General features: G+C 53.1%; 8 protein-coding genes across 8 annotated transcripts; 3 read left to right on the forward strand and 5 right to left on the reverse strand.

Moving 5' to 3' along the window:
* Positions 1–272: 272 nt before the first annotated feature.
* Positions 273–3370, forward strand: VMA1 (H(+)-transporting V1 sector ATPase subunit A). Its single transcript, XM_062909658.1, has 8 exons — positions 273–288; positions 355–904; positions 1090–1123; positions 1196–1217; positions 1290–1338; positions 1398–1482; positions 1548–3112; positions 3171–3370. Exons 2-8 carry the CDS (start codon positions 497–499, stop codon positions 3225–3227), a joined length of 2220 nt encoding a protein of 739 aa, XP_062768467.1. The 5' UTR covers positions 273–288; positions 355–496; the 3' UTR covers positions 3228–3370.
* Positions 3371–3609: 239 nt separating this feature from the next.
* QC763_206160 (uncharacterized protein) lies at positions 3610–7409 on the reverse strand. Its single transcript, XM_062909659.1, has 2 exons — positions 4643–7409; positions 3610–4441 (listed from the first exon to the last, which is right to left on the reverse strand). The coding sequence occupies exons 1-2, from the start codon at positions 6421–6423 to the stop codon at positions 4213–4215; spliced, it is 2010 nt and encodes a 669-aa protein (XP_062768468.1). The 5' UTR covers positions 6424–7409; the 3' UTR covers positions 3610–4212.
* A 222-nt stretch (positions 7410–7631) lies between these two features.
* On the forward strand, positions 7632–11670 carry RAD9 (radiation sensitive protein rad9). The gene is made up of 4 exons (XM_062909660.1): positions 7632–8009; positions 8098–8167; positions 8283–8317; positions 8422–11670. Exons 1-4 carry the CDS (start codon positions 7896–7898, stop codon positions 11239–11241), a joined length of 3039 nt encoding a protein of 1012 aa, XP_062768469.1. The 5' UTR covers positions 7632–7895; the 3' UTR covers positions 11242–11670.
* QC763_206180 (uncharacterized protein) lies at positions 11481–12616 on the reverse strand (the record flags this gene model as incomplete). The annotated part of the gene is made up of 2 exons (XM_062909661.1): positions 11481–12171; positions 12334–12616. 2 exons carry the CDS (start codon positions 12614–12616, stop codon positions 11735–11737), a joined length of 720 nt encoding a protein of 239 aa, XP_062768470.1. The 3' UTR covers positions 11481–11734.
* A 1652-nt stretch (positions 12617–14268) lies between these two features.
* Positions 14269–16047, reverse strand: TEM1 (Ras GTPase tem1; the record flags this gene model as incomplete). The annotated part of the gene is made up of 3 exons (XM_062909662.1): positions 14569–16047; positions 14435–14509; positions 14269–14367 (listed from the first exon to the last, which is right to left on the reverse strand). The coding sequence occupies exons 1-3, from the start codon at positions 15454–15456 to the stop codon at positions 14269–14271; spliced, it is 1062 nt and encodes a 353-aa protein (XP_062768471.1). The 5' UTR covers positions 15457–16047.
* Positions 16048–16676: 629 nt separating this feature from the next.
* On the forward strand, positions 16677–18083 carry GCV3 (glycine cleavage system H-protein subunit). Its single transcript, XM_062909663.1, has 2 exons — positions 16677–17242; positions 17314–18083. The coding sequence occupies exons 1-2, from the start codon at positions 17131–17133 to the stop codon at positions 17715–17717; spliced, it is 516 nt and encodes a 171-aa protein (XP_062768472.1). The 5' UTR covers positions 16677–17130; the 3' UTR covers positions 17718–18083.
* A 102-nt stretch (positions 18084–18185) lies between these two features.
* Positions 18186–19211, reverse strand: HEM3_1 (porphobilinogen deaminase; the record flags this gene model as incomplete). The annotated part of the gene is made up of 1 exon (XM_062909664.1): positions 18186–19211. One exon carries the CDS (start codon positions 19209–19211, stop codon positions 18186–18188), a length of 1026 nt encoding a protein of 341 aa, XP_062768473.1.
* Positions 19212–19606: 395 nt separating this feature from the next.
* HEM3_2 (porphobilinogen deaminase) lies at positions 19607–22413 on the reverse strand. The gene is made up of 2 exons (XM_062909665.1): positions 21639–22413; positions 19607–21585 (listed from the first exon to the last, which is right to left on the reverse strand). The coding sequence occupies exons 1-2, from the start codon at positions 21880–21882 to the stop codon at positions 19802–19804; spliced, it is 2028 nt and encodes a 675-aa protein (XP_062768474.1). The 5' UTR covers positions 21883–22413; the 3' UTR covers positions 19607–19801.
* Positions 22414–22703: the final 290 nt, after the last annotated feature.

Raw genomic sequence — 22703 nt, forward strand, 5'->3', positions numbered from 1 at the left:
GGGAGAGAGTTATAGACGGGCAGAAGCGCGTGGTGCCTCGGTATTGATTTGGTAGCGAAGTAAATGCAGCGCATCGACCTTGTTTTTGGAGATGTTGAGTATTCACATGTAAACAAAACAGTGGGAAATGCTATAGGCAGTTGTTGAAGTTGACGTCTATCCAATCTCTTGAAATACAGACGGAGTATCTACGGAATATTTGACAGAACAGAATTGCTGGGCCGCTCAGCTGGCAAGAGGGATCGTAGTTTCAGATCAAACATGGAAGTGTTGGTTCCTTCCGCCTCGGTGAGCCTGCCCAGCTGGTAATTACGCGGTTCAGTTATTGTTATTAATGACAGCGTGGAAATTAAGATAGTGTCTGGGTCACTTTCCTCTTACACTAACTACATTGTAAAGGCGCTGGAAGTTGTCTGTCATTCTTGAAACTACTTTACCTACATCCCGCGACACTGGACATCATCGACTGCGAGCGGAAGGTCTCTGAGTGTCTTGGATGCAGGCGGGACTGGGACTGGGACTGCGCCCGCGGTTGAAGGCGCGGCCGTCGCTGGTTGACTTGTTGGTTAGAGCTGCTAGCACACAGCAGCAAGCGTCATCGCCTCCACCGCCGGCTGGCAACGACGCTCCCTCAGGCCCCGGGTCCCGCCAAGAGGAGCTCCTCCGACCGGGAGCTCCAACTGCAACTGCAGCGGCGCTGCTGATTCTCGACCAAGCTGCGAACCTCCCACTTCCTAGCTCGCCAGAAACACCACGCATCAACACGCCCGCATCCGTCCCGCCATCGTCGGCCTCTATTTCGAATATACCTACGCTCGTCATTACTTCTGAATCCCCTCCGCCATCTCCCCTCCCCGCGCCTACAGCAATTGTTGCTCCTCCCCCGAAGCCCAGCATGGCCCCCGTAAGCTAGCCTCCCCCCGCCTCCAACTCTCTCGAGACAATGCAAGCAAGCTGTCCATGGCGTGCGTCTTTGGACATCTGCCTAACCACCACGCCGGCGCACCTTCACAACTACCACCACGAATCCGATGCACCCCCCTTTTTGTTACAATGGGCTATGGTCACTGACATGATGGTGCCTTGCAGTCCAAAGCAGACGGCCAGGATGGAGTGCACAGCGGTATGCGCCAACCCCTCATCCCAACCACCACATTGGTGGTGTATCTCTAGTTGCTAACTGATGGACGTACAGGCAAAATCTACTCGGTGTCTGGGTTAGTTCGAGCCGATACATCCCCCGATAACACATACCGAAAGATCCTCGATGGCTAACATGCAGCCCCCAGCCCTGTCGTTGTCGCCGAGGACATGATTGGTGTTGCTATGTATGAGTTGGTATGGTTCTGGTTCGGTCCGATGGCATAAAAGACCCTCTGGCTAAGCTATGGAAACAGGTCAAAGTTGGTCACGATCAGCTCGTTGGTGAAGTCATTCGTATCAATGGCGACCAAGCGACCATCCAGGTGTACGAGGAAACAGGTACGATGCGGCTCTCCACCCTGCCCGGCGCAAGCTTGCCGAAGCTAACCTCGAGTGTCTCACAGCCGGTGTCATGGTTGGCGACCCCGTGCTCCGAACCGGCAAGCCCCTCTCCGTCGAACTCGGCCCCGGTCTCTTGAACAATATCTACGATGGTATCCAGCGCCCACTTGAAAAGATCTCGCAGGTCTCCCAGAGCATTTATATCCCCAGAGGCATCGCCGCTCCTGCCCTCGACCGCGAGAAGAAGTGGGAGTTTACCCCAACCAAGAAGGTCGGCGACCACATCGCCGGTGGTGACGTATGGGGTACCGTTTACGAAAACTCGTTCATTACCGTCCACAAGATTCTCTTGCCTCCTAGGGCTCGCGGTACCATCACGAGGATCGCCGAGAAGGGCAGCTACACAGTCGAGGAGAAGATCCTCGAGGTCGAGTTCGACGGCAAGAAGACTGAGTACCCCATGATGCAGACCTGGCCAGTACGTGTGCCGCGCCCAACCACGGAGAAGCACTCTGCCAATCAGCCCTTCCTGGTCGGTCAGCGTGTGCTCGACGCTCTCTTTCCTTCGGTCCAGGGTGGTACCGTTGCCATTCCCGGTGCTTTCGGCTGTGGCAAGACTGTCATTTCCCAGTCCGTCTCCAAGTTCTCCAACAGCGATGTCATCGTGTACGTCGGCTGTGGTGAGCGTGGTAACGAGATGGCCGAAGTCTTGAAGGATTTCCCATCGCTCAAGATTGAGGTCGATGGCCGCATGGAGCCTATCATGAAGCGCACAACTCTTATTGCCAACACGTCCAACATGCCCGTCGCTGCACGTGAAGCATCCATCTACACCGGCATCACAGTGGCCGAGTACTTCAGAGATCAGGGCATGGACGTTGCCATGATGGCTGACTCGTCTTCCCGCTGGGCTGAGGCTCTGAGAGAAATTTCCGGCCGTCTCGGTGAAATGCCCGCTGATCAAGGTTTCCCCGCCTACCTCTCTGCCAAGTTAGCCTCGTTCTACGAACGTGCCGGAAAGGTCCAGGCGCTGGGCAGCCCCGACCGCGATGGCAGTGTCAGCATTGTAGGTGCCGTGTCACCACCCGGTGGTGATTTCTCCGATCCTGTTACATCTGCCACGCTCGGTATCGTGCAGGTCTTCTGGGGTTTGGACAAGAAGCTTGCGCAGCGCAAGCATTTCCCTTCGATCAACACCTCGCTCAGTTACAGCAAGTACACCATGACGCTCGACAAGTGGTACGAGAAGGAGTATCCCGACTTCCCTCGCCTGCGCGACCGTATCAAGCAGCTTCTTTCCGACAGTGAAGAGCTCGACCAGGTCGTCCAGCTGGTCGGCAAGTCTGCGCTGTCTGACCCTGACAAGATCACCTTGGATATGGCTACCCTCATTAAGGAGGATTTCCTCCAGCAGAACGGTTACTCCAAGTATGACCAGTTCTGCCCCATCTGGAAGACGGAGTGGATGATGAAGCTCATGATGGGATTCCACGATGAGGCGCAAAAGGCGATCGCCTCTGGCCAGAGCTGGGCCAAGGTGCGCGATGCCACCCAGGACCTCCAGGGCGAGCTGCGCAGACTCAAGTTTGAGATTCCAGATGAGGGACAGGAGAAGATTTGCAAGAAGGTTAGTCCCTTTACTATCATCCCCTGGAAGAGAGAATCATGAACTGACAATGAAATAGTACGAGGCGATACAACAAGCCATGCTTGACAAGTTTGCTTCCGTGATTGACGAGTAAAAAAATGATGTATTGTTGACAGCAAGGGGCGTCACGGTTGTTGGCATATTCTAAGCGAACTCATTCAGGGTTCTTTTTGCAAAGCGCGGTCATCGTGACAGGTTGTTGCTGTTTGTAGGTACTACAATTGCGTTTGACATGTGATGATTGTTGAAGGGTGGGGGAAAGGGGATGGGCGGTGGATTATTACCCTGGCTTTCATAGATTTCTCTGTTCTGTCAGTCTCTGTTCCTCTGTCCCTCTTTCTGACATACACATTCTTGGGGGTTCAATGGGGTAGATAGTGTATTGATTGGTTCTGCAAACACTTGATGCTTCGGATCATGTTGTCATGAGAAAGTCACATGGCACCTCGGCATAACATGTGAAGATTATTGATAAAGCAGAATAGTTTGAGACTTTTTTGTATTTCAACCGTCATTATATACCATACATCATATCCAGTTGGGATGGGTCGTTATCGTTATAAACAAGCAACAAAAACATCAACAGCAGCAAGTGACTCTTTCTCACCCTCTCTCTCCTTCTCAAACCAGATAACAACCCGCCTGCCTGCCTAGCCATAGCCGTCCAGATAGAACCCCATACCAACCATCCATATAAGCCTTTGCCAACCAAATATTTCCAACAAACTTTGAGAAGCCAAACCAGCCAGCCAGCTAATGACCATCCGAACTAGAATCAAACCATGAACCAAATATATCTCCTCGATCAATGCGCCGCCAAAGAAGCGAAAACGTATAATATCCCAGCCCTCTCGCCACCTTTTTTTCTCCACATCTCTCTGTTTGAAAGTATTCCAACACGTTCTCTTTTCCAACACGATTTCCAACAAACCATTCAACTCCAAAACAGACACTGGGGTATCCCCCTCTTCCAACTCTTCTGATCCCTCCTCTTCTTTCTCAAATAACTCCACAAGTCAACTCATCCTGCCCCCCCCCCCGGAAACGAGAAGACAGCCAATAGAAGAGGGATGAACCCTCTAAATCCCCTTCTCCTTTCCCCCCTGCTGCCGCTGCTGCTCGGGCGGGCTCAAACTCCGTTCCCATTCCTTCATAAACTCACTCCCCATCTTCTTAATATTGGACGGGGTGAGCTTGTTGAGTACAGGCGGGAGCAACTCCTCCAATTTCCCGGTGCTGTTGGGGGATGAGCCGTTCCTCTTGTTGTTGCCGCCGCTGTTCAGTCTCGATTTCGAGCTTTTGTTTTTCCTGCACACAAGATATCATCAGAACCTCTTCTTTTAAACGAAAAAAGAAAAAAGAAAAAGACATTAAGATGTATATTTTGCCCGCTGGCTGGGCTGGGTATCTCTTCAAACAAAGGAAAAGAAAAAGAAAAAACCGTTGTTGAATGAATAGAAAACCCGGGTATCACATCAAACAAAAAAACGAAAAAAATGGGACTCATACAATGGCGTCTCTTCCTCTTCCTCTTCCTCTTCCTCCTCCCCTCCCCTCTTCGGCGAGGTCGGATCACTAGGCATAATATCCCCATTCACCGTCGTCCCGCTCCACCGCGGACTCGACACACCACCACCCGTCGGCGGGCTGCTATTCCAATTCGACCAGTCATTATCATCCACCGAGTCGGCCGTCAGCGGCGTCCACGAGAACCTCTTTGTTGGTTTTGCCGCTTCCGTCTTTGATCTCCTGAGGGGGAGTGGTGGTGGTTTAAACTCCTCTTCCTGGGCAGTAGTAGGGATAGGGTCCATTGTCGCCAAATCATCAAACGCCGACGAAACCTTTGGTCGAGGATTGGGTGCGGGCCGGATGGTGTCTTGCTGGTCGCTGCTGTCAAAAAGGAGCATCCTCTCCACTTTCGTCTGGCGCATATTGCCCGTGTTATCGCGGAGGTAGACGCCCTGTCCGGTGATGGGTTCGTCGCCCACCGTCGCTTGGCGGATGTCTTCCATGAAGGTCCAGATACCTGATTTGAGGTCCTGGGCAATCTGCTTAACGCTTGTAGGCTGGGGTGTAGTCCTCGGTGCCCAGGAGGCGCGTTTGGCGAGGTAGCTCGGAGTAACAGGAGCATAGTTATGAACACCATGTGGATCGTAGTCTAGTTTCAGATGGTTCGGCCTGTCTTCATGTATGGAGAAGCCCTCGCCCGGTTTTGTCGGTGATAGCAGCGAGAGTTTCCTCGCGTGACCACCAGTGAATACCCGTCGCCGGCTCTTTTCCGGTGTAGGTTGCTGTTGTTGGTGCTGCTGCCCCAGCAACGTCTTCCTCCTGTCCAGCTCAATGCTCCTCCGGATGGCAACCTCGTCGTGACAATCCGCCGGCGAGTTTAACGATCGCAACGCTTCGTGGTTTCGCCTGTTAGCTGGCCTCTTCTTGTATCCCTCGTGTAGGGTAAACTCCTCTTTTAACCTCGCCAGCTCGGCCTCGGCACGGTCCAGCTCTTCCCTCAGCTCCATTACTCGCCTCTCCTGCGCTGCTATCGCGGTGATGAAGTCGATTCCCTCCACTGGGGACATGATGGAGGAGGGGGTGTCTAATGGTGTTGGGGGAAAGGTCGCTGCGGTGGTGGATGCTGGGACGGGTCGGGAGGGGAAGGCACTTGGTGGTGCGATGGGTAGGGTCAGGGATAATCTGTTGGTGGTTCTGGAGGCTGAGGAGGTGGATCGTGAGGAGCGACCCCCGCTGAACCCACCAAAGGGGGAACTGGGCGAGCTGAGAAGATCATCGGGGATTGTTCGAGGTCGTGTGTCGTCTTGACTGCTTCCTCGGCTTCCAATTCCTCGATTGGCGACGTGCCGCCGTAAATTGTTTGGTGTTCCTTGTCCTGCCATTGTATCGTCCAGGCTTCTTCTAGGTGAAATCATCTGATCCATGTAATAAGGGTACTGTTGGTTCTTTGGCGTGATGGGTGTTCTTGGGCGGGGTGGTTCGGTCTTCTGTGCTGGTGGTGGTGGTGGTGGTGGTTGTTTGTTTTCAATGATAAGGGGGTCGGGGGCGATAAACGAGTGTTGTTGTGACGGCTTGCGCAAGGAGGAGAATTCAGGATCAAAGGCCGACCAAGCAGCTCTGCGGCGTCGAAGAAGGCGGTGGCGGGGAGCGGTGTAGCGAGTCGTTCTTCTGGCGACGACGACGGCCTTGTGAGCGTTCAGCAGGCGGCTGTCGCGTTGGTATAAAAGAGTGTAGGCGCAAGCCGAAACGAAGCAAGTTCGGAGGATGGGGATGGAGGTCATGGAAAAAAAAGAAGAGAGCAGCGCGTTCAGAAGGGGACGACAGTGGGTGGAAACCTCATCTCGCCCGATTCATGCGACCCTTTTTTCTTATTGGTGAGAAGACCCTGACCGCCAACCAATGCTGGGGGGTCTCGTCCGGGGGTTGTATGGGTTCGTCGGTGCGACTGCACAGCCCGGTCCTAGCAGCTGTAACTGACAGGGCCCCGCTCCAGATCGTTTGTTCTGAAGCTCTCAAGAATAATGTATTCGAACGTTCGGTTGGAACACGGGGGTGGGTATGTGTGGTGTTGCGGTCTCTCTGTGTTGAACTCGGACAAGATATGGACGAGATATACCCGCCGGACGGATAGCAGCCGTGGTGGCACAAACTGTTGGGGTAGCCTGGCGGCTGCGATCGAATCCTCTCCCCCGTCGGACTTGATCGCTCACCTAAGCACTGGAGACTGTGGTCTGGCTCGTGGGGCCGACAGGGAATAAAAAGGTAAGGTTGACCGTTGGCCAGTGGAGGTGTTGCAAGTCGCAGCAAGTCGCAGGGAGATTCCAGGAGGTCGGAGAGGGGCTTCGATTACTTTAAGGATTCTCAAAATTCATTTCGATTACCTGCATGCCGTGTTGCTCCGCAGTCTCTTCCAGTGCCACAACCGCACGCGAGGATCTGGACGATGACTGGATGGACCGATGGCGAAGACGAGGGACTTGTTGGCCAAGATGGACGAGGTGGTGTGAGTGGGAATTCGGGGAATCGAATGCAAGACATTCCGCGGCAACCAGACAACCTCACACCCTACCCAGCACTACACACATCACGGGGAAAGGAGCATGAGATCCCAATGACCTTAACGAGATAAACAAAACATTCGAATGATTCGAGAAGCAGAAACGCATGAATGAGGCGCCCGGGGTATCACCTATAGCCCGGATATTAAATGGGGATTCTATACCCAGCAATTGCTTGATATAAGCTGGGATGAAAACCTCACCAGCAATGGCTTGGAAACCGTTGCATCGTATACAAAATAGAAATCACAAGCCTTCTCGAACAAGGCCACAAACTCGGTTTCCAGGCGCTGCCAACTGGCTGCAAATCTCAATTTCCCCTGCATTGGAAAGTGGGACGCCCCGGATTTTGGGATCTGGAATTCTTGGAGGCAATGATGCACGAACCACTTGACAAAGCATCTCTGATTGTACTCACGTGATCCCGCGTCCTCGACGCGCTTGCGCTTCTTAGAACGGTACAGCTTGGGCAAAGGGATGCAACCGTTGTTTTCTAATCAAAGCCATGGCAACGTCCCGGCGACGAGCAGCTTACGATTTCTTTTTCCATTGAGAGAAATCGTGGGCGAATTAATTTCTGGTTCTTTTTAATCAATTCACTAGGATCCAGAACCTGCGGATTTCCAGCAAGCCTTTCTCTTACTATCCGCCAGTTCGCCGCCGGGTATTGGCTGGGTTTAGGTGTGGCCAACGACATGCCATCCAAGACACTGCGAGGAGCCGAGAAAAAGGCGCTGGAAGGGGAAAATGAGTCTCAGGACACTCTGGAGGTTTTTAACCGCTTGGTGCAAGGCTACGGTGTTGGCATTGTAAGTTCTTGGTGGCGCTGAATAGGGGACCCCTCACCTTCTCTAGGCTTCCAGCATCTCAGGATTGGCTAACATCGAGACACTGTAGGCAAGCAGCTCACCTCCACCACCAGACCTCAGCACCACGCCGCCTCCAAGCAAGCCTGGTGTTCAGAAAGGTGCGTCAGTGCTTTGCTCTTTTTCTTTCTTTCTTTTTTTTTTTTTTTTTTTTTTTTTTTTTTTTTGTAATTTCTGTGACGAATCCTGAGGACTGACGGATACACATGCACTTAGACGTTGGCCGCTTCAAAAAGCCACCATCCTTCAACGTGAGTATTTTTCGCACGGTTCCAAGGCCGTTGAATTTTCCCGCAAAGCAAACGTTCAACGCCCCTGTTTGTCCGTTCCTAGATTGCACTGACCAGCTTCACAGACGCGGGGGACGACGCGTGCAGGCAACAACAACTCACAATCTCGTCGTCAACATCGTTCCGGCGTGGAAAGGGCACCATCACAGGGGTCACAAACCCGCCAGGCTCCTGGCAGCGATGGCCCAGACACTCAGTTAACAGACATCCCTGCCCCAAACCAGATCAACGTTGCGCGCCGAGACAAGATGGACTCGCAAAAGTCGACACAGTCCAACAATGGTCGAAGCTATGACCAGTACTGTCGTTCGCCATCTCCCAGCATGGACACTCGGACTCGAGAACAAGCGATTGTGGAGGAAGAGAATGCAGGGACGGTGCAGTTTGATCTTGATAAAATTCCCCAGGAAACGCCCTATCATGGTTCCAATCTGCCAAACGACTCGGGCTTCGTTGACTATGGTACAAGTCGTCTTCCCAAACATGCATCTCACCAGCCCATCTTATCGTCGCCTCGCCCGCCAGAGACACCGGCTGCTCCACATAACCCGTTTCGACAAGGACTCTCTCAGCTACTTCCCCCCTCCCAAATGTTTCAGTCGACCCAGTTTTCATCGGCCGTCAAGGTGGCCAGCCCAACTTCCTCACGACCATCGCCGGCAGAGTTCCCTCACCCAGGATCACTTACCGGCCCAGCTCTGTCATCCCCACTTAAGGATCGGGGTCTTCGGTCGTCTTCTGTCCCGAACCCGCCATCAAGCCCACAGATTCTTCCAGGGAGAAAGTCATCCAACCTGGAAAATCGACCCAGCAGTCCCATTCCTAGCGCCTCGAATGGAAACAAAGCTGCTACTGAAGCGCCGCAATCTGAGTTGCTCCCAAGGCGAAGAGCAGCCCCGGAGCCAATGGCCGCTTATGAGCCTATTCAAAAGTCCCAAGAAAGACGTGGCTCCTCGGAAGTGCGGTCAGACCCTCCTGTATTCGAAAAGGACGATGATGACGAGGAGCTACTTCGACGTCGAAGGGCACAGAGCAAAAAGAATGCTGCGCTCAAGTCACTAACCGCCATCAGTGTACCGCGTTCAGCGAAGACGAAGATGGCAGAAGTCGAAGTGCCATTGACGAGCAGTGAGAAACAAACGACAAAGGCGGAGGCATATCTTGTCCAGTGCCACGGCACCGAGGCTCAAGATTCTTCACTGGATGAAGAGACCATCAAGGACTCCCAAGCTAAGAACTTGCCATCTGGACCGAAACAGCCCGCTATTGTTGACGACGATTCAACCCAGTCTGACAACGGGGATATGGCAGAGCCAGTGGTAGACTTGACGCCAGTAGCAGAGCCCGAACTTCCAGCAGTGCGTTCAAGGCGGTCAGCTCGTTCAGGCCATCCTGTTGAGCCCCCAGGTCTAGCTCCAGCTACATCCATAATTCCGGAAACGAGTCCTACACGAGTCAGAATGGAAGCCGGTGTGGTAGAGGAGCCAACCCATCAGCCGGCTGCCCCAGAACTGGAGCCGGTCTTGCCTCACTCGACCCCCCCGGCGCCCAATACAAGATCCAGAAGGGCAATTCCTGAGCCTCGTCACCCTTCAAGCTCAGACCTCACCTCCATCGCCTCAACCCCCAGTATCTACACAGACTCTACTAGAGCATCTGTGTCTGAGCGCTCGCCTCTCGAGGCTTCAATGGCTGGCAACTTCTCAACGGTTTCTACGAGACTGAACCGGAGACAAGTCCGTGAGAGAGTTGCAAAGCCGAAAGGCTCAAGAGAGAGTCTGAGGCAATCTGTAAGGTTGCAGAGCAGGAGGGGCTCAGGTTCAACAGACGAGCTCGCTCTGCCCCTGCCGACAACGCCGGCTTTTGAGGATAGCTTGGGCGTCTCCCGTCTCAATATTGCTTCGGCATCTCGGTCGACTTTTCGAGCTGCCTGCGCGAGCATCAAATCGCCCTTCGGCCAGCCTACTTCGGGATTGTTCAGCAATATGGCTTTTGCCATTTCTTTTCAATCGAAAAAGCCAGGTGAAACCAATGATCAGTACAAGAAGCGCATGGACGATTCAACCACCCTTCAGAAGCGTATTGCGCAAGCTGGGGGCAGGGTGCTTCCAAATGGATTCGATGAGCTCTTTGAGGTTTCACCCGGGAGATCACTCACGTCGACCCCGGTCGCTAGTCCTGGGAAGGGCCAGACGTCGGCTGAGATCCAACTCACTCCTGTTGGGTATGCCACCGGATTTACGGCGTTGATTGCTGATGGGCACTCTCGCAAGGTAAAGTACATGCAGGCTTTGGCGTTGGGGCTGCCGTGTATTGCTCCGCGTTGGGTGACGATGTGTCTAGACAGGGGGGAGCTGGTGGACTGGTCGCCTTTTCTCTTGTGCGCTGGACAGTCGGCTTTTTTGGATAATGCCATCAGGTCGAGGAGTTTGGCTCCTTATGATGCCGCGACGGCTAGGTTGGCGGATGTGGTTGCCCAGCGCCCGAAGCTGCTGCAGGGGAGCAGGATGCTGGCCGTGGTGAAAAAGTCGGTCCAGTCGAAAAAGATGCCGTATGTGTTTCTGGCGCAGGTGCTGGGGGTTTCGTTGACGAGGGTGTATACTGCTGACGAGGCCAGGGTGGCGGTGAAGGCTGCGGAGGAGGCGGGGCAGGTGTTTGACTGGGTTTATGTTGATGGGAAGTCGGTCGAGCAGGCGCTGTTTTCTGCTCCTTGTTCGACGGGGCAGAAGAAGAAGAGGAAGAGGGGGTCGATGGCGGCGCCGGAGGTGGTGACGGGGGATGGTGGTGAGCCGCCCTTGAAGAGGATTAGGACGTTGGATGATGAGTTGGTGATTCAGAGTTTGATTTTGGGGAGGTTGATTGAGGAGGGGGAAATGGAACAGTGAGTGTGTGTGTAGGGGGGGGTATATCCAGTTTACTTTTGGTTTTTTAATTTAGCTTTTATCTGTCATGTATGATTAGCGGGCATGGCGATGGGAGTTGGGGGGAATGTGAGATATCACGCCTGTAGTTTTGTAGAACGGGATGATGGGTATAGGACAAGAGAATTTATCAGATGGGGATTAGACGGAGAATGGAAGGGGGAGGGATGGATTTTATACAGGATAATGTGAAGATACAGCGTATAGTTTATAGCAGATCATTGCGTTTTGAACAGGGAGTTAGTCAAGAGGGAAAAATGAACGTCGTGAATTCATATTACAAAACTTTTACCCTACACTTTCCTTGCGATACAAATCCCAACCCATTGACAAAGGAAGTAACTCCCCCTCCACCGAAAAGTAAGTTAACGAACGTCTCTAGTTAGTCCAACCTGTCTCTCACTTTTTTTCTGCTATCCAGTCCTTTTTTTTTTTTTTTTTTTTTTTTGCAGGTCAATCAGTTACAAGGAGCATCACACCTCCCGATATGATCCTTGTCGGGATTCAGACAAGTCCCTCCGCAACTGCAGAGCAGCTCGATCTTGTTGCCCGGGGTGTCGGTCAGGCTGCAGGAGCTGCCGCCGCCTGCGCCGGCGACGGGGGCTTGTCTCTTTTTGTTGTTGAAGCCGCGGGGGTGGAGCTTGTTGTTGTTGCTACCAAAACCGGAAAAGAGTGATCTGAAAAAGGAGGAATGGGAGGAGGAGCCATCGTCGGAGTTGGCGTAGGGGTTGGAGTTGGGGGAGATGTTGGAGGTGAGGGACAAGGTGGTGGTGGAGTTGTCGGGGGGGACGCAGACGTAGAGGGCTTGGATGGGGTCGGTTTTGGTCTTGCCGTCGAGGCAGTTTTCTTTGGAGGCGGAGCAGTAGGATTTTACTATGTCTGCTTCGGCGAAGCCTGGGAGATGGGCTGTTAGTGAGGGGGCAGGGGACAGAGGGTGGAAAGTGGGCGGGGTGGATGAAGGAGTGAGAATGTTTAAAGAAGTCGAAGGGGAAATCATGCGTCTTTGTTTTCCCTGACTGGGCTGATCTAGGTTTTGAGAGAAGGAAAGAGACCTACCTTGATGATCCCTCAAGATATACCCACAATACGTAAACCCCTTCCCACAAACTGCCCCCTGACCAGTGGCGGCACCGCTGCCGCCGGAGGCCGCAGGAGCAGATGTAGGTGCCGAAGTAGAAGACCACACCGTTCCTGTCGCCGCCGGAGGCACGGGGATGCTCGACCACGGCACCGTAACAGACGTCGTCGAAGTCGGCGAGGGCAAAGGAAGAGGAGTGTTATCCTGTGCCCGAGACAAAGAAGCGAACAGCAGTAAGACGAGTGACAACATCTTGGTCATGGTGGCTGGCCTTGTTGAATGGGGTGATGACGGTAAAGATGAAAGAGACAGTGGGGGTGGTTCATGAACAGGCAGTATAAAAAAAAACCGAAAAAGAAAAATCGACAAGTCCTCGCGTGGTTTGAGGTGTTTATACTGGATTTGTAACTCTTGATCAACTTGTCACCCATAATCGATCTTGAAAAAGGTCGATGGCCTCTTCGATCTTGTATCATCATGCAGGCGTGTCTCCCCTCAACAGTCCAACACCGGCAAGCATATTTGCAAGTTGACCTTAACCCAACACTTCGCCACCATCAACCCCCCCCCTTTCCCCCAGCACATCTACTCGAATCCTCCGCATTGGGAGAGATGTAAAGTGTTATTACGTAGTATCCTGTCGCAGTATACCCTTGGCGTGCTCCCCCCTACGCAACCAACCCCCCTCTCAACCACTGTGATAGCGTGATAGCAACATCCCCTTCGGGAGCCCCGGTGAGAGTCTACAAAGTCCCCCCTGAGTGTACAAACATCAGCCTCGAGATTGATTCCGACAAATTCTTCTCGCAAAGGGTACCTGAGTCGGCCTTATCCGATCACTCACCTGAGAAGAACAATGATAACGGAGAATAAGTAAGACAAGGACTCGAGTGGTGTAACTTGGTAACAATACACACAGGGGATAGCATCTGAGCTGGACAAGTACCAATGAGGGGACCGAATCAGGTAACCTGTCACAGACGTGCAGACAAGTTGGACAGGCAGGCCCTCGAGTCCAATCCGTCTCACCTGTAGCTCCGGTTTTGTGAGCTGTATCCCCCTTGGGCTGAGCTAGATGGAGTGATATGTGATGGCTCATCGGCACTCGGTGAAGGCAAGCTGTCTCGATATGTTGTTGTTTGGCACTTTGTCTGTTGGAACCTTGAATAACCGATGAACACTTTTGTGATTGGATTATGACCATGTTTTATGTTTTGCTCTGTCTGATACAATATCGGATGGAAGCCAGAGTATCTCTTTGCCAAGGCTGAAGAGTGCTATACCACCACGAAGGACCAAACAAATGACAATACAATACAATAAGTAATAGTAATAGTATAAATAGTAAGTAAAAGGCCCCAATTGCTCCTTTCCCGATGATTTGCGCTCCCCCAGCCCCCAGTCCATTCTTTACCTTACCCGAAGTCTACCGAACATTGTAACCTCAAAAAATGCATCTCCCGGTCCATACTTCCTCCCCTGACTGGCCCTCATTGGCACAAATGCAAACCCCATCAATTTGCTCCCCTTTTCCAACACGTGTTCCACACTCTCGGCTCTTCTCTGACCAAAACCACAGGGAATCAAACCGAAAAATAAAAGCCTACCCCCAGAAATGCATTTCTTTCTAAAAAAAACAAAGGCCTTTGACCAAGGCTCGGATTGCTGACAATGACGCCGCTGAAAAGGTCTGGTCGAAAAAGCCAGACCTATGTGATAAATGTGTGTGATGTGAAATGTGAAAATGCCGATTCGAGTCGATATAAAAAAGGGTATTGTTTCTTCTTCTTCAATGATGGCTGGTCTTGCATCGTGGCGTTGGTCATTTGGCGTTTTCAGCTTTGTTTCTGCTGATGATCGCCTGGAGAGCACTCAAGGAGCAGATAGTGTACAATACACGCCTGTTCATGTGTTTAGACGGACTGATAGAGCAGCAATGGCTCCCCGACATTGCTGATTTCAGGAATGGTGCACTTCAGATCAAAAGCTTTGGAGAGCACAATCTTGAAGATCTGCAAACGAAGAGGGTCAGACATGATACAACTCAAAAAGGCCAAAGAGCACAAGGGACGGGTATACCTTCTGAACGTTGATACTGTGACTTGTGCTGCTAAAGATCAATGCAGCACGCATGGCCTTTGCAAAACGACGGGCCTGGCACACGTTGGTCAGTCGGGAGCAACAATATGTAATCTACCAGAAGCAGGTCATACCTGAGTCGATATCTCCTCCTGCTCCTCGCGTGACAAGTTCACAAAGTGGTCGTACTTTGTGCCCACGAGAACAGGGATGGCCGTCTTGTTAAAGCCGCGTCCCTGGCGATACCACTCCTTGATGCTGTTCAACGTGCTCTTGCGAGTCAAATCAAACATGAACAGGATGGCCACGGCATCATTGCACACCAGTGGCAGCATGTTGACAAATTCGCGCTGACCACCCAAATCCCAGATGCTGAAGGTAATCTCAGTGTTTCGGATGCTGATTGTCTTTTCCATAAAGTTGACACCCAGAGTCTGGATGTAGTCCTCGTCCCAGGAACCCTCGACGTATTTGACCATGAGACTTGTCTTGCCAATCTGGGCATCGCCAACCATGCCAACCTTGATGACCACGTGGTTGCGGCCATTATTCTGCACATCACCGGCCACCCCTTGTCCATTGCTGCTGCTGGCATTTGGCGCTTGTCCCGAGAGGCCGGATGGGGGTCGAGAAAGGGAAGGTTGCTGCAATGGCTGGTTTCCGTACCGAGCGGTCGAGTCGGGATCGGTGTTGTCATTCACATGGGGCGAGTTGGCAATTCCGAGACCATGTTGTTCGCCAGAGGATGACTGAGCATGGTGTCGATCGTGGAAGCCATTGAGATCTGAGGCGCCATAGTCGTTTGTAGGCTGAACTGTGTCCTCCATTCCGGCCATAGAGTCATCCTGCAGCTCAACTGGGGCTTGGTTGTAGGTAGGGGTGGGAGTCAGAGCAGAGTCTGAGTAAGGGTGAGCGGCAGCATGATCTTGCTCCATGGTGTTGGGGTCGGCGATGGGGAATTGAGCTGGGGATCCCTCGGGCTGGTTGGAGGGTTCCTGGTAGAAGGCGGTAGGGGGGTTCATGATTAGTCGCGCTGTGGCGGTCGGTAGTCGGTTGAGTGCTTAGACTAGACGGACAAGCCCTAGAGTATAGCAGTCGATCGGGGCGGATGTCGTTGATGAAGATAAATGTGGTGGTCGCTGGTCGGCAGTTGGTAGTCCAATGCTAGGCCAGCGACGAGTTCATGGAGACGCAAAAAACAGAGAGCTGAGGGAAGCGTGGTAGAGGTAAGCTGGGTAGACTAGCTTGGTCGAGGATGCTATAGAACCAAAACCAAAGAAGCCAGGGACCGTGTTCGTCTCAACTCTCAAACAGCAGTCACAGTCGGTGGTGGAAGAGTGGGAAGATGGGCGTTCGCAGCGAAGCAACCAGGGCAGGATGCAGGTCGCAAGTACGTGTGGGCGGGCGGACGGTGCGGTGCTGTAGTGCGGAGCCGGTTCGGATCGTCAGGCTAGGTATCGTGGAACCCAGGCTGTCGGCGCGCCTGGCCAAGGAAGCAGACGACAGGCAGAAAGTCAACCTGGAGGAGGAGGAACAGATAGACGCCCACTGATGTGAATGGAGGTTGCTGGATCGTGGGGAAATGTGGGAATGAGTGCAGTAGCCGGTACCTTAACTGCCTTGACTGCTGCAGGACAGAGCAAGGGGAGGTTCAGAGGGGAACCAAATCGAAGCCACTCACCCACTGTGGTGCAAAAGGCCAAGCGCGCGAACTGACGGTTACCCACCACGGCCCTGTTCCGACTCCCGATCCCCGACTCGACTGTCCACTCAGCTAGCGTTTTCAATTAATTGAGCCCAGCACACGTCACTGCTTCTGGCCAGGACCAGGACGCGCTGCTCGACACGCGACGCGATTTGACGCTTTCGTTCTTTTCTTTCTCTCTTAGAGAGTCCTATGTAGTGATGATCATGATTGCCTTTTCAGGGGAGATGTCCCCAATGTAAACAATCAACAAAACCACTCCAATAGAGCAGCAACCATTGGAACGCTTTGCCTTGCTTTGTTATCAAATCTCCAGGCCGCCTCCTTAAACGCGGGGTCAAGGTTCAGTTTGTTTGGTTCCCCTCATCGGCCCAGAGCATTGGATGGAGGATCCAGCCACACGCCTTCTTGCTGCATATCTGCCTGCCAAGCGCCTTTCAACACAGGTACCTTAACTTTGACACGAGGTAGGCAGGTCTAGAAAGGTATAAATGAGGCTCCGATTCCATCATCTCTTGACCTCAACCGCCATTTGCTCTAAAATAAGCGCCGGCATAAGCGCACCTGAACAGAGGCCTACTCCCTGAATGGCATGACCTTCAACCAAAACATACTTCAAGACTGAAACCTTTCACTCCAATTTACCTGACCTTGACCTTGTCGCATTCAATTCAAAAACCAAGAAGCATCAAGTCGCGTGTGGAAGATGACCTCATCTGGAGATTCCAACTCCACCATCAGCAGGCACAGTAGACAGAGCTCCGCGCTTATTATGTAAGACAAGCTCGGTAGCTCGGTTCCCTGCTGCTGCGTTTGACTGGCCGCCCGGCAGCTGGCCGGCAACCACCGGCCCAATCACCGGGACTGGCTTCCGACAATCGCAGTGGTACTCCGTCCCGTCTCTTTATCGGTAGGTAGCGTCATTCGATTTATCTCTGGGTTCTCGACAACCTCACTCACCCTTCGCTTCATTCCAGCTGTACAACTCAAAATGGCCTCCATTGCCCGGTGCCTAAGGGCTGCCCGCCCATCAGCCTTCGCTGTCGTGAGGAGCTCTGCTTCCCGCACCGTTGCTGCCCGCCCATTTTCCGTCACCGCATCCAGTGAGAGAACCCCTCCAAAACCTCGGCCCTGAGTTTGCGACGGGCCTTACTAACCACCAGACCCCCTCTAGACGAGATCAGGAAATACACCAAGGAGCACGAATGGATTGACCTCGCCGCCGACAAGAAGACCGGCGTCATCGGCATCAGCGAGTACGCCGCCAAGGCCCTCGGTGACCTCGTCTACGTCGAGCTCCCAGAGGAGGGCCGGACCGTCAACAAGGGCGACGCTATCGGTGCCGTCGAGTCGGTCAAGAGTGCCGCCGACATCAACGCCCCCGTGAGCTGCAAGATCACCCAGATCAACCTCGTGCTCGAGGAGAAGCCTGGCAACCTCAACCAGGTCCCTGAGGATGACTCCCACGGCGGCGGCTGGATCGCCAAGGTCCAGGTTGACGAGCAGGGCCTCCAGGACTTTGAGACCCTGATGGACTCTGAGCAGTACAACGAGTTTACTGCCAACGAGGACCACTAAGCAGAGACATGGCCTGAAGAAGGGGAGAGAGAGACGCTGAGAGGGGCGGCAGGCCTGGCAGCGAGGAGCTCTCAGGGGTGTACGGTAAATTGGTTTTTTTTTCAAATTCCGGACAGTTCAACCTGATAGATACACAAGGGGCCCAAAGAAAGGATCTGTACCATACGGGACATGGGAAATACCGGGGCAAAAGGGTGTTTTGATTTTCATGGGTGCGCATCTCGACTTTGATGACAAGAGGATTCACGACAGAGAAGAGTCAGCATTGCAATGGCGCAAACATTGTGCCATTTCAGATACCCGTCGAGGGCCGGGCAGAGAGCACTCAACGGCTGATGATAGAAACCAAGCATGATCCGACAGTTGGAGTGGAAACACCGTGAGATTTATCATTGTGAAGCATGAGCAAGCCCTGTCGCTATTCTATTTTTTGATCCGCCCAAAAACACAACCCATCACGACGAGCACCTAAGCATCGCTGACCTTGAGCGCACCCGGCGCCGATTCACGAAGCTTGTTGATAGCATCAAGAATCTCCTGAGCACCCTCCCTGGCCAGCTTCTCAGCCAAGCTCTTCCCAAGAGCCTCGGCCTCCTCCAAATTCGCAATCTTCTCTGTCCTCTCCCCATCCACAGCCTTTTTGCCATCCAGACTGACAACCGCAACCTTCAACCTCAGCTTTTTCTCCCCCTCATCCTCAACCCACTTCGTCTCAACCCCAATCGGCACCGAGCACCCGCCCTCCAACGTCCTCATCACACTTCTCTCCGCAAAAGCTGCCATCATAGTATCCTCATCCACCGCAGCTTTGATCAACTTGGCAATCTTCTCATCCCCCTCCCTAATCTCCAACCCCAACGCCCCCTGGCCCACAGCATGCAACAACCCCCCTCCCTCCGTCGAGCTCTCCAGATACTGCCCAATCCTCTCATCATACCCCAACCTCAACAACCCCGCCGCCGCCAAAATAATAGCATCATACCCCCCATTCTCATCATCACACTTTGCCAACCTAGTATCAATGTTCCCCCTCACATCCCTAAAAACCAACCCCTTATAGCTCCTCTTGAGCTGCGCCGCCCTCCTCACACTGCTAGTCCCCACCACCGACCCCTCAGGAAGGTCCTTCAGCGCCTTATATTCCCCCCCCTGACGCCTCGGAAAAACAACCACATCCCTCGCATCCTCCCTCTGCGTAACCGCCCCGAGAACACACCCCTCCGGCAGGCTCGTCGGCATGTCCTTGAGCGAGTGCACAATAACATCCACCTCCTTGTTCACCAGCTTCGCCTCCAATTCACTAGTCCATAACCCCTTCCCCAGCGACGGCAAAGGGGTAGTCTTGTCCCTGTCCCCCATGGTAGCCATGGAGTGAACCTCAAACTTGACCGACGGACCGGCCGCCTTTGAGAGCGCGGCGATGACGAGGTCGGTCTGGGCCAGCGCGAGGGCCGAGCGGCGGGTGCCGATTTTGACGGTGTATTCTTCGGTCATTGTTGTTTCGTTTCTCGTTACTATCGTGTGTTGCTGCTGGCTTTGTGAAATTCGAAAAAAGGAATTTGACTTTCGAGGACCCCGGATTTTTCTCGTGTTTCAATCCCGCTCAAAGACGACAGCTGTACTTTCTTGACAAAACCGGCGCAATGGGCGAATGCAGATGCAAGCAAATTAACCAGCAGCAGGAGAAGAAAGCGTCCGATGAATCACACCCCGCTTCGGCCGAGGGACAAGTTGACTTGCAGGAAGTTTTGGAGTCGCTACAGCGGGGTAGATTTGTCAATTGTTGACAGGAGTCCGCTGTTTGAAACCGCTGCGGGGGTGGGGTCATTGCCTCATAGTGCCCCCTCAACACCAAGCAAGACACCTTCCTCTCACCCAGACAAGCATCACAAAAGGCGTCACCCAAACCCAGAAGCAAAAGATATCTGTAATCACAAACACTACAATTCTATCCCTACTCGTCCATTGCTAGGATTTCATTAGCGATTACCACATCATCCGTCTCATCCAGCCAAAGCTTGTCTCTAGGATTCATCATCATCATCCCACCTCTTTCCTCCCCCATTCCCCTTTTTTCCACGACTTTACTTCCCATTTCCATTCTCCTTCCGATTACTCCCCCGACTGCTCCCCCGAATAGTCTTCCTATCATCCTCCAAAAAGTGCTCCAACAACTGATGCGCCCTCTGGCCCACTTTGGCATCCTCCGCCAGCAAATGCTCCGGCGCCCTCCTCTTCCCAGGGGCAGGAGAAGCAACCCTCTCATCCTCCCCAATCATATGCTCCTTCACCCTCAACTTATCAGCCCAACTCTCCATAACCCGCACATCATGCCCCATCTCGTGCCCCCTCACTGGAGAAGGCGCAGGACTCTTGACCTGCAGATCGGCACGTAAATCATGCTGTTGATACTCCCGCCCCGGGCTCGGTGTCAAAACCTTCCGATCCTGACTCAGATCATGCTCGACATTCAGCCTCTGCAGCTCTGGCACAGGCACCTTCTCGTCAAGATGAATCCCATGAGCAAAAGCCCTCGAAGTCGGAGTCGGCACCCAGCTGTCTCTGGAAATGGTGTGCTCCCTGGCTTTGTGAACCGGTGAATCAACCCTCTGGTCCCCTCCAAGCCCATGCTCCTTCAGATCCAACCCCTTATCACCAACCTTGACATCCTCCTTCAAACCATGCTCTCCCTCTACCCTCTCAACCTCGGCCGCCTCCTCCAAATTAACATCAACAATCTCATCCTCCCTCAAACTATGCCCTCTCGGCCTCTCCTCCCGTACCCCAACCTTAGGATCAAGACTAAAACTGTGCTCCCGAGCCCGAGCAGCAATCTCCTGAACCCTGATATCAGCCTCAATGAGATGATCCCTCGGATCAAATACCAACTGCACAACCTTCGGATCCTGCCCAGGAGAATGCCTCTGGACACTCTCCCTCCGATCTGGCACCCGAATGTCAATACTAAGACTGTGATTCCTCGACGAGTGATTACTATGAGGAACCTCAACATCAGCACTGATGCCATGATCCGTCACAGTAGCCCTCCTCAACCTCGCCGGCGTCTCCGGTTCAGAAACAAACACCTCCCCGGCCTGAATCTGCACCACCCCCCGGTTAGGTGAGTTCCTGTCCATCCCCGCCAAAATATTCGTAGCCTGTTGAACCAGCTGTGTCGCCTGCTCGAGCCCCTCTTCCACCGGCAAAACAATCACCTTTTTCTTCTCCCCACAATTACCACAGACAGCATGACCCTTCCCAGGCAGCGTCGACCCCCCCCTCTTCCCCCTCTTTCCCTTCCTCCCCTTCTTCGACTCACAAGCACAAAACCTCTCCCCCTTCTCATCCCTCCCCTTCTGCAACCAAAACCCCAACTCCCCCTCCTCATTCTCCCCCCCTCTACATCTCCCCCCCTCCTCCGTACTATCCCTCTCAGTTATTGGCGTCAAAGCCTCATTCCTCCTCGCAAACGGATCCAACGGACTCCCCACATTCGGAATCTCAGGCAACTGCTCCCTCGGAAAAAGCGCCACCTCCCTCTGCCCGTTCTCCCCCCTCTCTTCATCAACATGAGAATGAGAAGCACTCATCCTCGGCTCAGCCCTATACCCTTGCATAACCGGTGCCATGGTATACAAAGCTCTAAACCCCTCCGGCCCCTCCCCAATCGGCACCGGCCCAGTCTGCTGCATCATAATAACCCTATCCCTCAGCTCCTCCCTCTTCTTGACCTCCAACTCATTCCTGATCAGCGAGCACGGCTGGCAAAAGATGCCTTGGGCAATGTCGTCAGAGTATTTGCCTTGGATGCCGTAGGTTTTGCGGATGTGGTGGGTTTGTTTGCCTACGTAGACTCCGCTGCCGATGCCTTTTGTTCATTCATTAGTGGAAAAAATGACTGGTTGAGATAGGGGGGCTCACTGAGGGTGAAGGTGCAGAGGAGGCAGCAGTTCCAGCATTTCTCGTTGCAGCCTTTGTATTTCTTCATGTCGAGGGGGTCGTCATTGTGGGCTGCGCGGTTGAGGCGGTAGTTGTTTCTGCCGAACTGGTCAAAGCCGATGAAGCAGGAGCGGGGGCAGAGGCCGCCTTTGCCTGGTTCGCAGAGGCCGGCTTGCCAGGTGTTGGTTGGGTGGCGGTGGATGGGGGTGTGGCAGTGGTGAGCCATGGTGGTTAAGACTGATTGTTAAAGGAAATGTTTGTCTTGGGAATTAGAAAAAGAAAGATTTGGTCGTAAAGAACTGTGGGGGGTAAATCTCTGTAATGATACCGTGGGATGGGGAGGTTAGGGGTGGATGTGATGATAATGATGATGATGATGGTGATGGTGGTGAGACGACTGTGGTGGTTTTGGGAGAACAAGAAGAGAGGAGATGGCGTCCATTGCTGGGGAATTTTGATTGTCTGTTGGACTGTGCTGGGTTCCTTCCTAGCTACCTAGCTGGGAAAGAGTGGGTGAGGTGATGAAGGGCTCTTGCTGATGATATCTGTCGGTCTGTGAGTTCCACGGTGCCGACGGTGAGGTCATTGCGGATGTGGCAGGTGCTTGTCGAAGTGATGGCTCCGCCTTGCAAGAGTCTCCTACCTTGTTCTGACGTCTTTCTTTTTGATAGTGTCCTCAGCACCTGCAGGGACCGATTGGTTGCTTCCAGACTGCTGGTAACTTCAAAGTTGTCAGGGAAGTTGCGGGTAGATTCAAGGTATAAGGAAGCAGGAGTCTGATATTGAACGCTGGCTATGCTATTGAAAGTCTGAGCTGCCTTGAGAAGGCAGCTTGTCATTAAGCTTCTGAGCTTGCTATTGTCACCATCAGCCCAAGTCCAATATCCCAAAATGATCCAACTTACACTTCAGGTCGAGTCATCATCTCTCACCACTGCTCTCACTGTTGATCTTGCCCGAGGCCTTCTTCAATTCACTCTCCCGGGCGTACTCCGCCAATACTTGATCCGCATAGTCGTCTGGCTTCAAAAGGACCAAAGTGACAGG

This window comes from Podospora pseudopauciseta (genome assembly GCF_035222475.1).
Source record: "Podospora pseudopauciseta strain CBS 411.78 chromosome 2 map unlocalized CBS411.78m_2, whole genome shotgun sequence".
In the NCBI taxonomy this organism is placed as follows: domain Eukaryota; kingdom Fungi; phylum Ascomycota; class Sordariomycetes; order Sordariales; family Podosporaceae; genus Podospora; species Podospora pseudopauciseta.